The 16,890-nt window shown below is 38.7% G+C and overlaps 1 protein-coding gene across 1 annotated transcript in view; it reads left to right on the top strand.

The window, feature by feature from the left end:
• The window catches only part of LOC114047399 (tubulin polyglutamylase TTLL11-like), a 237,933-nt gene extending 222,557 nt beyond the window's left edge, over positions 1-15,376 (top strand). Inside the window, exon 15 of the mRNA XM_027868228.1 lies at positions 14,574-15,376. Coding sequence (XP_027724029.1) covers positions 14,574-14,863 — 290 coding nt within the window. The 3' untranslated portion in view covers positions 14,864-15,376. The remainder of the gene's footprint in view (positions 1-14,573) is intronic.
• The last annotated feature ends 1,514 nt before the right edge of the window (positions 15,377-16,890 follow it).

The raw sequence follows: 16,890 nt of genomic DNA, 5'->3' as shown, positions 1-16,890 counted from the left end.
ATATGAATAATTTATCTTCTTTTTGTGAATGTTTATTTCTAAATTTCTTTCATTGTAGTGCCATAAGTAATATTTTAGTAGTATGTCAAATAATACCAGAGAAAGAAACAGCTTGGCATTTAAAGCCCTCTACTATCCACCCTCTACTATCCACCTCCCACTTACCTTTCCAGACATTTCATATTAATCTCCTTCACTTCCTCTACATTCCAGCCAAACTAACTTTCTAGCTTATCTCAGAACCTGACAATCCATTTTCCATCTTGATGCCTTTGCATAGGTAGTCTCCCAAGTCTGGAATTTACTTCCACTTTAACTTTGTCTTTTAGAATCTTAGGATTCCTAGTTTCCTCCAAGATTCCACTCAAGATCCAACTTCTACCTCCTTCTGACCTTCCTTCCACCCCCACTGCCTTTCTCAATTCTCTCAATTGTTAGTATTGTCTCCCTCCTCAAATTACCATGTGCTTATTTTTTTGTTTGTTTATTTATTTACATGTTGTATCTGCCTAGTAGAATGGAAGCCCCTTGAAACTAGACACTTTCATTTTTGTCTTTATAGACCTAGTGCCTAGCAAAGTATAGTGCACAAAGTTGTTGTTTGTCCTTCCTTTTTGAAGAGGATCAGTGACATCACAGGGTGATGTCTTGACTTGCACATGAATTGGATTTAAGTGAGGCATAGTTGCACAAAGTTGTCAGCCTCACTCTCTCTTCCAGAGTCATCAAAGTCCAGTGGCAAGACAAAAGTCAAGACGTCTGGGATGCAGTGGATTACCTTGGTGTCTTCATTGTCTAACCAAATTCTAAATGCTCCACAACACCTGCTTCAGCTGCCTTCGTGGCCATTGGAATAAATTATTCATCCAACCATTCTGCTGGGGGAAATCTTCACATACTTGGGGTAGACATCTCCCTAATTCACTGACAGGTTTGAGGCCTGTCAATTACCCTCAACCTGGTTTATCCCATCTGCCAAGACAGTTTTACCAGGGTATGGCAGCTATGTATGCTACAGCTTCTTGGAACCACAAGTGAAAGTTGAGTGACAGATGGATACCAAAGGTGGCAGAGAGCCCTGAAAAAGGCTTAGTAAGCTCTCACACCAGAGTAGGGTCATGGAGAGTTGAACACAACTGAACAACAGTGCACAGAGTAGGCACTTAATAAATACATATTGAATTAAATTGACTTCTAACAAAGTCTAATGGGCATTTAGGGGACACAGTGGATAGATCTGGAACCAGGAAAATCTGAGTTCAAATCTGGCCTCAGCTACTTACTAGCTGTGTGACCCTGGGCAAGTCACTTAACCCTGTTTGTCTCAGCATCTGTAAAAATGAGCTGGAGAAAGAAATGGCAAACCATTCAGGGTCTTTGCCAAGAAAACCCGAAAAGGAGTCACAAAGAATCTGATACTACTGAAAATAACTGAACAGAAACAACTATATTTCTAAATTGTATGGTACTATTCAGCTACCTTAATCTATGTTCTAAGAACCCTTATAGTGCTAAGATTCTATATTCTAAAGCCCCTTCCAGTGTTCACATTCTGTGCTTCTATGACTGTACTTTCACTGCTATTAGATTCTAGTCCCATCTAAACTCAAGGGAAAAAAAATAAACAGTACTGACAGTTTCAGAGCCATCATGAAATTTCTATTTGGGATGACATTAACTGGTCCCTGGATAGCCCCAGTGTTGGACATATATAGAGTGAAAGAAATATTTTCCTGCATTAATAAAATTACCTTTTCTAAAGAAAGCAATTTGCATGTTAATGTTTTAGGTAATTCTCTGCAGCTTGAGTGCCCCTCAGGGCTGTAATTTCTCACTGACAAAGTGACAAAAATAAAACGTAGCATAAAGGAAAATTTTTCTTCTCTCTAATTTGTGCTCTAAAGTGACATTTTTTTTAATGTAAGTCAAGTTGAAACCTACTGCTCTGTTATTCCTGACACTGATCTGCCTCCCATCATCTCACTTAGTGACAGACTTACCTTGAAGAGCATGACATTCAGTATGTCTTCTTGAGGAAAAGATAAGCATGCTTATTGGCAATTGACACCTTAGTGTACCACCTATAGATATCCCTGGAGTTGGATCTCCAGTCAATTTAGGGGCCTCCTACATGATTCTCAGTGCTACTTGGATCATAGCAATTCTAGGGAGGGATTTTTGAAAGACTGGAGCAATATGGGGAAGGGTTGGGGGTAGGCATGAGACTTGAAACCATGAAATAATGTCAGGCAGAAGTGTTAGATGTGTGTCCAGAAACAGCACGTAAGTTTTGGATTATCAAGGCTCATTTTATTTCTCTCTACTGGAGCCCCTATCTAAAAACTTGGGAAATTAATCCATTATTAGACAGCTAAGTGCAAAAACTTCTAATAACAATGTTGGAACACTGCCTATGGCCTTGATTATAACAGACTTATTTAACCCCACCACCAAATTTTTTCAGGGGATACACCTCAACGTCACTCATAACCCCAGATATCCACTTGAATACCTACCTCACAGGGAAGACTGATCTACTCTAATCCAACAAATATTTATTAAGAGCGTATAGCATCTATAACACTATGACAGTACTTCCCAATCTTTGCAGAGGTAGAGGATTTGGAGTGAGGAACACTGTGTATGTTAGACTTTTTTCAATATGTCAGTTAATTTTGCTGAAATTTTCCCCATCTTCATTGCTGTTCAGTATAAGAAATAGCTCTCTGGGGGACTGGGAGGAAGCTGGAATCCTTAATCTAAAGGGAAATCTGGAGGACAGAGGGGTAGGTTCCATTTTGGACTAATTGAATTTGAAATGCTAATTGGGCATCCAAGAGGTAATATTCAGTAGACAGTTGTTGATGTCAAGTCCTTCATTTTATATGTGAGAAAACTGAGGCTCAGAGAAGAGGATATGGCTTGCCTAGTATCACATACCTGGTAAATAGCAAAGCCAGAACTCAAATCCAGAACCTCTTTCCATGTTCTCTCCTGTTTTCTTCCATGAGATCCCTGGAGCCTTCTATCCTGTACCCCGTACCTCAACATTGTAGAACCCAGGTCCACCCCCTAACTGCTCCTCTGGCCCGAATGGGATAGCCCTCACTTCTCATACCTGCTCTGTACCTGGCCCCTCAAGTTAAAATCCCAGTTTTACTAGGAGTGACCTTGGTCAAATCACTTTACTCTGGGGCTCAATTTCTTCATTTGTAAAAATAAGGAAGTAGATATACTAGATAATTTCTGAGATTCCTTCCAACTCTCAGACTTGTGATCCCAAATTACAGGGAAACTGAGATTCTGGTTTAGTATATAGAAAACTTTCTAACAATTAAAGTTGACTAATAAAGAAATTGCCTCCCTCCTGAAATGGTTAACCTAAAAGTCCTATGTTGATATAAGTTGTTGCTATTGATTTTCCTATCATTTGAGACCTCTTCCATTAAAAGCGATATAGTCACTTGTTGGGGATTTTGTAGAAGGGAATCGTGTTACACACAGGAATTAGAACTGAAAGAAAGAGAACTCAGAGGTCATCTAGCTCAAGAGTCTGGAATACCAAGATGAAGGAGAGGAATTCCTGGAGTTGAGACAACCTTTAGAATGGCCCAATTTTCCAAAAACAAAACAAAACAAAAATCCATTTAGCATTTGTAAATTGGAAGCCATCTCCAAAGAAAACATTCTTTATGTGGCTTTGGATGCAATACTTAGTAGTGACCCTTGGTAAGTAAGTCGTTGTACTTCTTAAGCTTCAGTTTCTTCATATATGAAATGGTTATAACACTTTTACCACCTGCCTCTTAGGGTTTTTGGTCCCCTCAAAGTTACCTTAGAACTTGGAAGATTGATTCTTCATAAACTTGAAGTCACTATTTTAAAAAAAAGAAATTATTATTATTGATATTTTTTCCTACATCCCCTTGGTTTCTCATTCACAGTGCAACAAATGGGTTATTCTAATAAGAGAGATCACCTTTCTCTTCATGTGGTATAAAATGCCTATTAAGCCTAGACAGGTATTTCTTGAACCATTAATCACATTCAAGAAAATAAGACTATCATGAGGCTGTTATATTGGGCAGTGACTTTATCATAATCCTGTCTTCCCAGACAGTGAATCAGAATTGGTCTAAGCAATTTGTGTCTGTGTACTGGGAGAACTGAGCATGAGCCTTAATGGGTAGCTAGCCAGACCTTTTGGCCAGCCTCACCTCAGTGTTCCTCTATCCTGTTCTAGCCAGCTGCATGGCATCTCACTTAATGAAATGATGAAATAGTTGTCCGTTTCCCTGATTATGTTTGTTAGTTTGGTAGTGCAGGCTTCCTTGAGTAATGATCTTTCTACAAGCCCTACTCACGTCTGAGCCCTGACACTTGTTAATTTCTCCATCCAGCCAAGAACAAAGGTGATAGCAATTTCTTGTTGCCATAATGGTTTAAATATAATGAATGTATGAAATGTATGTTCCCAAAATGCTTATGCAGCAGAGAACAGTGGCAGGACTGGCTTTTTTTTTCTGCCTCATAGTAAGGGAGTAGGGAAGATTTCAGCCCATTTTTTTTAGTGAACAACAATAGCACATTTCCATGTCATCTTAAAATAATATAGAATGTTATTTAATGTTTCTGGGTGAGAAATGTTACATTATGCAAGCGGTATTTTTTTCTTTATTGCCACAAAAAGCAGTGGACTGTATCATAAAAAGATCTTTGAAACAGTAAGTATCCTTCTTATAAAGCCATAGAATGTAAGGGCTGGAAGTGACCTTTAGGATTATCTTCTTGGTATGGTGTTAGGGCAGGCCAACTATGAGAAAGGGGGCAGGATTAGATGCCTTCTTCATTTCTCTTCCATCTCTAGGATTTTATTAATTGATCCTTCTTTAGTAATTTGTCTAGAAAATGCCCAGATCATATATACTTCTGTGAGCTCTTTAGTGAAATCATTTCCCTAGCCTGGTGGCTTTATATTCTTTGAAGCTCCAATAAAGGCAGTTAAAACAAGAAAGTGAAGGTAAGCTAAAGCATAGCAGACAGAGGTGCTCTTATAACTAACATGTCAGAATCTGTATAATAGTTATGTATTGTTCTAGGGGACATTTCATTGCACAGATAGGAATCCACAAGCAAATTCCATTCAAGATATTTCAACTATATATTCTACCAATGATTCTGAACAGAAAAAGTGTTATCTTTCTGCATTTAGAATTTCATGGGATAGAAACACCTATTCTAGGTAAACGAAATGACAGGAAAGATACATGATGGAAAGAGGGAAGGAAGAACAGGATAGTGAATTGGCAAGTAGCCATTCTAGCTTGGCTTATTAATAGCCTCAAATGCAGTTTCTATTTGATTAGAATTTTAGACGTGGAAGGGACCTTAGATCATTCCCATCAAACCCCATATTTTACGGAAGAGGACACTGAAGTCTAAAGAGGTGAAGTGACTTATTTAAGGTCATACAACTACTTTAATGCAACACCGGGACTAAAGTCCAGGTCTCCTGAATCCCTCTAATGCTCTTTCCTCCCCACCACTAAGACAGAACACATAATTTTGTTTTTATGTATCCAAATGAGATTTATTTAAGGATATTCTTTATAGTCAATCGAGGCCACATTAAAAAAAAAAGAAATTTAGAACATATAATATAAAAAAATTGACGGGGAGTTTAGGAAATAACTGGTCCACCACCATTCCTTCATTTCACACAGGAGACTGAGACTCAGAAAGAAGATGGAATGTGCCCACAGTCACATAGCAAGTCAGTCAGTAGCAGAGCCACAACTATAATCCAGCTCTCTTGTCTCCCAGACTAGTAATCTTTTAGCCATACTACTACTATGCATATATTTAATACTAAAGGAAACCAGATGTTTTCCAGTGAAAAAAAATTTAATATTCAGTATGGAATAATTTTCCTGGCTGTCTACAATGATTTGGCTTTGAACTCTCCTGTTTCTACAGAGAAACCCCATAATAGCTATTGCTTTGATTTTTGAACAAGCACTCCAAAGTTTTTGTTTTTGTTTTTGTTTTTCATTAAGTACTCAGCACAAATATAACTTTCTGAGAGAAAAGAGAGAAGAATTAGAGCCTGGAATGGGCCACGTCCCTGCTACTGTAACTCAAGATGACTAATAGAATGAGGAACCGGACTAGCAGCCACTGCCCTCCTGTGACCCAGCACATCTCGGTGAGCTGTGGAGTCATTTAGAATGCACTAGGCTTGATGGAGGAGAAATTGTACTCCAGACTGGAAATGTAATCTTTTTTCCAGCAATTTCAGTAATCCCAAATTCAGTTTAGAGAAATGCCTAACATCATATAAAATCAAAAAGCCTTTTCATGAATAAAATAAAGAAGAGAAACTGTAAAGTGGGAAAAAAAGTTTATGTCAACAATATATCTAAGATATATAGATTAGACATAGATATAGAAATAGATTAGATATAGACAGATATACATTGGCTATCAGACCATATATCTCTCTCCAAGCATCTATCTGATATAGTATGATATGTATGTATATATATATGTACACACACACACACACACACACATCTTGGATACCAGACTTGTGTCAATGATATATATATATAGACATGTATCTATATCTATATACATATATATACACATAAAACCAACACAAGTCTGGTATCATATAGATATAGATATGAAACTGACACAAGTCTGATATCTAAGATGTATGTGTGTGTATACTTGTGTCAGTGTGTTGTGTCAATGATGTATATAGATATGTATGCATGTATTTACATACATATATATGGTATGTATCAAATATCTGATATATATGTGTATATGTTTATATATATCCATATATGTAGAAATGACACAAATATATACCACCAAGAGCTGTTTCCCAATAGATAAGTGGTCAAAGGATATGAATAGTCTTCAAAAGAAAAATTACAAACTACAAATAACTATTTAAACATGTGTTGCAAATCACTTACAGTAAGAGAAATAACAAATAAAAATCACTCTTGAGGCTTCATCTCACACTGTGCAAATTGGCAAAGATTTAAAAAAACAAACAAACAGGAATGGTCAATGTTGGGGAGGTTGCAGCATCAGTGTTGATGGCATCCTAATCCACTGGGTTGTGGTTTGAGTTGTGAATATGCAAGAAAAGTGATTAAACTGTTCATACCCTTTATCTCAGAAATTTCATTGGGTATATACTTCAAGGAGGTCAAAGACAAAGGTCCCATATTCCACAACATTCCTTGTAATAGCAAAGACCTAGAAGTAGAGCAGGTGTCCAAAAACTGGGGAATCTCTCAGAAAACTATGATATGTGAATATTAATGGAATATTATGTACAGTTAGAAATGACAACTACAAGGAATCAGAGGAACCTGGGAAGATATATAAAAATTTATGTGGAGCAAACAAGCATAACCAAAAGAATAATATTCACAGTGACTACAACAATATAAATGAAAAGATCACTAAAAGGAAGTCAAACTCTGAATAATTTTTTGAAACAATAAAACTGCTGGAGAACAAATAATGAAACACATACTCTTTCTAGCAGAAAGCCAGAGGACTGCTAGGAAAGAATTGTGTATACATTAGCAGATATGGTCATGGTATCGAATGGGTTTGCTTAATTGTTACTCTTTATTATAAGAAAAGGAAGCATTTTTTTAAGTCATAGAAATGATTGTGATGAAAACCATAAAGTGAAGCAATAAAATGTGATTAATAAAAAATACCCAGCAGCTTATTTGGTGTGAATTGTGACTGGTTAAGTCCAAGTGAAGATAGTCAATTTCATATAGTCAAGTTCATATGGTTATTAAGCATTTTCTGTGTGCAAACAATTTGTTCATCACCATTGGAGATAAAATCATGAATAAGGTCCAGGCCCTGCCCTCCCAAAATCTTACACTCTGGGAGTAGTAGTAGAATATATGTATAGATGTTTAAAATAAATTAGAATATAAGTACACTCAAGGAACATAAAGTATTATGAAATTAGGTGAGGAAGTGATCACTATTGGCTGGGGGAAATCAACAGAATGCTTCATGGAGAAGATGGCATTTGACCTGGGCTTTAAAGGATGGGTATACTGTCAGTAGGTGATATCACAGGAGGGAGAGGCATTCTAGGAGTGAGGAATGATTAGGAACAAAGTCTTAGGCATTATTGGTTTTCAGGAGGATGGCAAGTTAAAGTGAACAGACCAGGTATTCCTTCTGGCTGGCATTATATAACTGTGCAGTAGGACCCTTGGTCCTTAATTCAGCATTAAATTTAGGCAGGATTTCCAAGTACAAAAATGCTAGCATTAATACTCAGACTTCTTTTTAAATGAGACATTTTAACTTGCCAGTAAAAAACAGTGTAGCCAAAAGATACTAATGGCACATGATGGTTATAAAGCCTTCATATTCATAAACACAGTTGATCCTCACAAAAACCCTGAGGTGGGCAGGACAAATATTATTATCCTCATTTTATAGATTAGGAAACTGAGGCTCAGAGTGGTCGTTCAACCTCAAGTGATAATTTTTTAAAAATCAAATTGTCTTTGAACTCATTCTTTTTAAATTCAGGAAATGTATCTTTAATTTAGTCTTACTAAATTTTAAGCACTGGGTCAAACCTTTCTCTGTATTTGGGTGGGTCCCATTTGCCTCTTTGCAATTGAGTTAGATCCACTTGCAAATTGATCCATTTCTGCTATGGTACTTCATATGGATTTAAGGAGATCATAATTAGCAGTAGAAGTAAAGGAACAGACAAGAATTCAGGTCTGAAAGATTTTAGCCTCACAGCATACACACTTTCTCGGGTGTGCATAGAATTTGACAGCTCTAAAAGGATCTTAGAAAACAAAGTAAACAGAATTTTAGAATTGCAAGAGGCCTTCGAGATTATTTGGACCTACCTACCCTACATCATGAAATAGATTTCATAACAAAAAAAAAAGAGATAAATTATAGCACTTTAAGGATCACAGAGCACATTACATACATTATCTCATCTGATCATCTTCTAAAAAGAGGCCCCATAGGCAATTACTCCCATTTCTACTACTACTTCTGATGCTCTTGTACCTTCTTTTTCCCTGCTTCATGTGACCTAAATTCTTTAAAAAAGACTTCTTCCTCCTCAGAGTCATAACTAGGGTTGAGTAGCTGAGGCTTTACTTGGGCACTGATATGGGGGAAGGGAGTTGCTTTCTCCCCACTGTAATTCAGAGACTTGTCATCCACATTCTTGCTGGTTCTCCACTTGCCTTGTGAGGATTGATGGGGAAGGGTAGGCCTTGGGAGAGAGTATACAGGGAGCAAGGTTTCAGGGCAACAAAATTTGGGAAAAAAGAGAGAATAGGACAGATCAACCCCCCTTCCCCACAGCTTCATCTGTGATCAGATCCTTTCTCCAAGGGCCCACCTTCCTTCCCCACTAATTCCAGTGGGGTCACAGGCTAGAATCTTTCCACCGACTGATTTTACCCCTGATACCAGGATTCCAAGTTATGTCTCTGATCTTACCCTTCTGTATCTTTTTTTCTGCTCCAAACATGTTTTTCTTGTGACATTGAAGTGAGAGGATTCTGGTGTCTGTATGTACGTTGACTTGTGCAGTGTACAGGCTCAGGCTTCACCTTGACTGACCTTGGACTCCTGTCACCGTGATCAATTCCTAAATCTCTCAGCACTGGACTGTTGTTGGCAGGAAGAGAAGAAAAGGAAAAAAAGCCCCTCATACTAGAGTCCTGTCCTTGCCCTGAGCAATAGGACTTGCCAAAAATGGAGGAGATGCTGCGTTCCTCCCCCATGCCAGAGATTAGGACCTCTGTGGAAGTTAAACTATTATGAGAGGAGACAAAAAAGGGAAATCCTATGGTCTCAGGGTCCTAGATTTATCGATGTAGACACAGATATATATAATAATATTTATGGTTAGAATGTATTAAGACATTAAAGTAAGCAAATGACAAAACAGATTATGTGACAGAGTACAAAGTGAACCCACAGTCAGGAGTCCTGGATTTGCCTCCAGGCTCTTCTACTTACTAGCTGGGTAATAATGAACAACTTGCTTTACCTCTCTGAGCTTTTAGCTTCCTTACCTAGAAAATAATGCTTGTACTATTACCTGCCAAGGTTGTTATAAGGAATCTCTTTGTAAACCTTAAAGCTATAGAAATTGGAGCTGTTATTATGAAGATCATCCTCATTGTCATAGCTCCCCTTTGGAGCTTTTTTGTTTACAAAGTGCTTTGTCCATTTTCTCATTTCATCATCAAGACACTGCAGTGAGTTGGATGGGGTAAGTATAACTCCTCACAATCATACAAGTCCTAGACCTTAGAGATTATCTAGTTCAGGGGTGGGGAACCTGCAGCCTCAAGGCCACACGTGGCCTTCTAGGTCCTTAGGTGCAACCTTTTGACTGAGTCCAACTTTTATAGAACACATCCTTGTATTAAACGGATTTGTTCTATGAAGTTTGGATTTTAGTCAAAGGGCTACACTTGAGGACCTAGAGGACCACATGTGGCCTCAAGGCTGCAGGTTCCCCACCCCTGGTCTAATTCAACAACCCCCACCCCTCACTCTTCATCTGGAGAAATCTCAGCCCAGTAGAGTTAAGGAATTTGCCCAACATCACATACCAAGTCAGTGTTAGAACTGGGGCCAGAACTAAGGTCTCCTTAGGATTCTGAGTGTCATTCTCTTAACTTGCCCATGGTCACCAAGCTGGTAAACAGTGAAGCCAGGACTAGAACTAGTGGCTTCTAGATTCCTGCTAAGCACTCCTCTTACTATATCACATACCCTCCCATTTATTAGGGATGTAGGGACATTAGAAATTTAAATCTAAAACAAATTGGGACTTTTCCTATTGTGATAAAGTGATTTCCTATAATGATTCACACTACTACTAGAGACCTTATAGACCAGATTATTTAAAAGGCATTTTACCTCTTTACTTCTCCCCCACCTCCATTCCCTTCCCAAGCCCTTTCCAACTAAAGAAGATTTGCTTATCTGAGACTCAGTGCATACTGGCAAGAGTTAGACTTCTTGCCATTTGCCTTTCTGAGGCCAGGATTATCTCTCATCAACTAGATTTTACAGCCTTTTAGAATCAGCAGTTATGGGGCCAATTCTTTCTTTTCTTGCCTGCTCCACCCCACTGAAGCAGCTTGTGAATACTCCAGCATATCACTGACCCTATCCTGTTTATCAAATGTGTCAGTCACTTGCCCTTCAGATTACTTTGAACACCATCTTTCACTGTAGTCGTACAAGAAAATTGCGGGTGAGACAAATTCTGTATAGAGAATGAGCATGACATTCAGAAGGAACATATGTTCCACTCATCAAGTTAGGCAAGTAAGTCCCTTAATCTTTCTGAACCTCAGTTTGCTCATTTGTAAAATGAAGATTAAAAATGCTTGCACTGTTTGCCTCCCAAGGTTGCTGTGGGGAGCAAATCACTATGTAAATGGGAGTTCCAGTCTTGCTTTATCACCATAAAACACTGTATGTGTGAGTTATGGCAATGATGATCATAGGCTTAGAGTCAGAAAGGCCCTCTAAGGTCATTTAGCCTAACGTCATTTACAGAAGAGGAAACAAAATCCCAGAGAAGTTAACTGATTTGCCTCAGTCACACAGGTAATAAGCTAGAATTTGAAACCTGGTACTTTAACTCCAGATGCTAAGTCTTTCCACTACATCATGTGGGAGAAAGTTGGTGGTAAGTTGATGGTGGTGGTGATGGTGAAATGAAGTCACTTATTATAGAGAGGCCCTTTCCCTTCAATAGAAGGGTTTGGGGCATGAGTAGTACAAACTAACTATGTGACCTGTGGCAAATAATTTCACCTCTCTGGTATTGAATTTCCTCATCTACCAAGTAAGAGTATAGCATAAATATCTAAGGTCTCTTCTAGCTATGCCATTCTGTTTTCTTTTCTAACATTCTTTATTCTATATTTTAGCATTCTAAAGTCTGTTTCAGTTCTAACATGCCATGTCCTATATTATGTATTCCAACATTTCTATATACTAAGGTTTTCCTAAGAGCTACCATTCTATGTTCTGTATTACAGCATTCTCTGTTTTAAGATCCTTTTCAGGATTCTGTTCAGATGGTTGCCTCAATCCCTTATGCCTGATACTTTTGTAGACATGTCTTAGCATAATTCAATCTGAGAATGTCAGAGCTGGAGAAAATCTTATAGATCATGTAAACCATCCTCCTTCTCTACATCTGTCCAGAGTTTGGGGAGTTTTGGTTTTATTTGTTTGTTTGTTTAGTGGAAGTTGTTTTCTTTTCACAACTTTTCCTGAAAACTACAAACTGAGCAAGTAACTTGGGGGAGAGCTCTGAAGTGAACTGAAAACAAAAACTCTGCTTAATTTGAATTGGATGGGGTGGGGAGAGGGGGGAAAGAGAAATAAATAGCAGTGTGTTTGCCCAACCCAAAGGGCTGAGAGGAGGGTTTATGTGGAAAAAATAATTGATCAGATAGATCCCAGAACATATAAATAATATAGTATTTATAAAGCCAGCCAACTCCTGACTAGGGTTACAGGAGTAGAATGATTGACTTCTCCTAGAGGGACATATCCAAAACAAAGACCCTGATTCAAAACATCTTATCCTCCCCAACCGCTATGAGCCAATCTTGTCTAAAATGCTGTGTGAAATTCCATTCTGGCTTTGGTGCCATTTTTCTCTGAGAGGGCTGACAAAATCTGATACTTGCCTAGAAAAGATTTCCCTTCCACTTTCACTGGGAGAAAACATAAACTTTCATGCCTCAGTGGAGAATTTTAGATAGAGAGAAGGCTTTGTTTTTGACAGTGACATCAATTGCTTAGCTTTTAATAGGCTCATTTTTGTGGTATAATTGGATTGGACTTGGAGTCAGGAAGCCTGAGTTGGAATCTCAGGTCTGCCATTTTTACTAACTGGATAACCTAGGACAAATAACTTAAGTGGTTTTTCTCACAACGAGCCTTTCAGAGAGTAGGCAGTTTCATGAAATGAGTACTAGACTGGGAATCAAAAGATCTGGTGAGTTCAAGGCTCAGGTCTAATACAAACTGTGTGACCATGGGCAAATTATATCACCTTTCTGACCCTCAATTTCCTCACCTGTAAAAAGGAGATAGTAACACACTACCTATTTCATGGGGATAGTTTGAGGAAAGCACTAACATTTACAGCATTATAGGAATGGGAGTTATTATTAATATTTTCATTTTTAGTTATTCTTAGTATCCATTATTAATGTCTAGATGCCATTATTGGTATTCTCACTTCCAGGGTCTGCACACAGCTTCTAGGTAGCAGATCTGGGACTCAAACCCAAGTGTTTTGATTCCAAATCCATTGTGCTCTCATAGGCTGTAAAATAATTTGTAAAAATTTGTCAAAATCTGGAAAATTGGGCTAACAATCAGCTTAGCTCATAGGAGTATTGTGAAGATGAATAATAACTCACATTTCTAAAGCATTTTACAATCCTGTGCTGTACATTGTGTTATTGTAATAATGTTTATTATTGTATTATTATAATTATTGTAATAATTTTTTAACTGGGCTCCCTGCTTCCACCTTCTCTTTTCTCCAACCTATCCTTCACAGAGCTGGCCTAATGACCTTCCCTGTGGTCAGGGCTGATGATGTCACTCAGCGGCTCAAAAATTTGTAGTTTACCTTTGCTTATGGGATAAGATACCCATGCCTTCCCCGGACATTTGATATCCTCTGTCAACTGGCTCCACCTTTCCTTCTTAGCCTTATTTTGCATCATTCCCCTTCACACACTACATTGCCACTAAACTGGTCTATAAGCAGTTTTTCCGAACTCAGCATGCTCTCTGCTGCCTCACTGCCTTTAGGCCCCAAGCCTGAAGCTCGTTCCTTCCTTATCTCTACCTTTTAGAAGACTTCTTTCAGGGCCAACCTTGGGCACCACATCCTTCATGAAATCTTCCCTGAGCCACTCCACTAAACATGTTCACTCCCTCATCCAATGTTCCTTGAGCCCCTTATCTGGATGTTTTCTTTGCCTCCATCACATCCTACTTTGTGTAATACTCATCTGTGTATATGTCATCTTCCCTGTGTCCAGTCGATGGCAAGTTCTTTGAGAACAAAGACTATATAATTTTTTAAAATCTTGAACATAATAGTTGTTTAATAAATGTTTGTTGAATTGAATCACATCCTCATTTGGCAGATGAGGAAACCAAGACTTAAAGAAATTACGTGACTTGCCCATGGCCACTCATCTAGTAATTGTCAGAGTGACAGTTCATACCTAAGTCTTGCAGCCTCCAAGTCCAGTGCTCTTTTTCTTTCATCATGCTGCCTCTCATCCAGTTCCAGAAAAAAAAATAATGTATACGAAGCACTAGGTAACTATAGGGTAATATTATCATTATTAAAAGCAATAATATTTTTTTCCTGATTGATGGGAGCTTTGGATGTTGAACCCCCAGCCTGGAAGGAAGCTCTGGATTCTCTCCACCTAATGTCAACTGTTTTTGTCCCCCAGGTATGTGTTTGCAAGCCTTTGTGGAAGCATTCTTCTTCCTGGCCCAGAGAAGGTTCAAGCATTCATCACTGCAAGAGCAAGTTGCCTCTTTGGTCGACCTGTGTGAATACCACCTGACCCTGCTGGATGAGAAACGTCTACTCTATAGCAAAGGCACCTCCTCTGGCAGGCCTCCCAACAGCAGTTCTTCCCAAGAAAGGCTCCCTCTCACCCAGCCGCCAAATGGGTCTTTCCTTCCCCGAAATAACACTGCCAATAAATTTACCCACTACAGACATCCTCAGTCTTGAGGGATGGCACTTTGGTATGGAAGAAGAAACTCATAGAGAATGTCAGGGCTGATGAGGGCTCCCCACCCCATAAGCATGTGACTGCTGGTGAAATGTGGAATGCCAAGTCTTTCTTTTGCTAAATGCTCTCACCTGTTTATTTCCCATTTCCCCGAGTTCCACGCTTCCAAAAGTGAATGCCCTATGTACAACTGTCTGTGACCCCAGCCCTTCTTTTTCAGTTCATCAGTGGATGGACTATGTACCTTCTGTGACAAAGGCCATCCTTCTTACTTTATGGAATACCGCATATGAAGACAGTGGGCATGAATTCATACTGTCAAGACCACTGACTCCTGGGGATGATAGCCATGGAGGAGACAGCCCAAGGAAAAGAAATCTCAGGGTTTCTGTGGCCTCTTCAAGAACTGAGAGCCATTTTATATCACCCTCTATCATAATGGAAAATTATTTGGGAGAATCAAGTAGGAGTATGCAAATCTGCAATCCCTAATATATATGCATGTGTCTCAATGAGTTCACTTAGTGTTTTGGATTAGTTGGCCCCATTTCTGCAAAGCGAGTCAATTTTCTATTTTTACATTTCAGAACTATAGATTTGGGGTGGTGCTGCTCAGTGGGTATACTCTGGGAAGCTTGGTTTTTGTACCAAAACATTGAAATCACACCTGCTCTGGAACTTTGTAGATGGTATGTATGATGAAGACTTGTTAGAAGAACAAGCCCACTTTACCTCTAAGGTTTGGGATGAGAGAAAGAAAGGAAGTAACACCTTCTACTTACTCCTCAGGAAATGTTTGATTCTGGTTTTAAAAAGAAGCTAATTTTACAGGATGGAATCTTAGAATTGAAAGAGATCTTGGAATAGAAAATGCTAGAACATAGGGCATAGAATATTAGAGATGAAAAGAACCTTAAAATACTGAAAGAAAAAAGAATATTAGAGCTAGAAGGAGAGCAACTGAGAGAATAGAATGCAGGAATGTCAAAAGTTAAAGCTAGCAGGAATCTTAGAACATCAAATTCTAGATTCCAAAAGACCAAAAAGACCTTAGAAGGTATGTGGTCTAGTCCCCTGATTTTACAGATGGGAAAACCAAGGCCCGGATCTAGGGGGTAACAGAGCCAGCACTAGAACGCGGGTCTCTGCACTCCCAGACTAGTGCACATCCTCTAACAACATACTGCCCCTACTTCTCCAGGTGGCTCTAACCTTTCTATTCAACATTCTGGTGCCTCTCTTTACTGTAATAATTTGGCCAGGAGACCCTGTTGTAATTAATATTCCTATATAGTGCAGGGATAAGAAACAGAGCTTATAAAAACCTTTACTGCATGGAGCAAATGGATTTCATGGCAAAAGACTTGCTCAAAGCATTTAAGCATAGCTTACTATCTTCTTTGGACCAGAACTGAGTCTGAGCACAGAACTAGAGCTTCTCATCCTTTCTGAAATTTCTTTTTCAAAGCGCACGATAATGCCAATACCTAGCAGTTTTAAGCTCTAGAACATTACTCATTTATTTAATAAGTTTATTAAGCACCAAACAGAATTTGAGAGTCATAGAATGTTAAATCTGGAAGGGCCCTTAGAGCCCAGCATGTAGAATGTTAGTATATAAAGCATTGAGTGTTCAAACCATAGGGGGACTTAGAGATCATCTGATTTAGAGCATTCAGTCTGCAGAAGAAATTGAGACCCCCAAGAAAAGGAATGACTTGCCAAAAGTCACCTGATGGCAGGGCTGGGACCCAAATGTTCAGCTTTCCATACTATGTGCAAAGCCTTGTTCTGGGCCTCCTAGGACATACAAAGGTTGGTAAGACTCTGGCCCTTTTGGCAAGAAATTTCTAATTTAATGATCATTTAATCAACATGAAGTTTTTAATCAACTACTATGGCACTATGCTAATAGGGGAGTTAAGATAGATAACTATAGCTAGATAACCTAGATAACTATGGTACAAAGTGGAATGTGCTAAGTACATGGGAGTAGAGAGGTAGAGCTCACTCGAGGCTTAGGCAA

The sequence above is a fragment of the Vombatus ursinus genome, unplaced genomic scaffold (genome assembly GCF_900497805.2).
Source record: "Vombatus ursinus unplaced genomic scaffold, bare-nosed wombat genome assembly UNPS02014786.1, whole genome shotgun sequence".
Lineage (NCBI taxonomy): Eukaryota > Metazoa > Chordata > Mammalia > Diprotodontia > Vombatidae > Vombatus > Vombatus ursinus.
The sequence above is the reverse complement of the archived record's forward strand: the minus strand, read 5'-3'. Positions and strand labels throughout refer to the sequence as shown.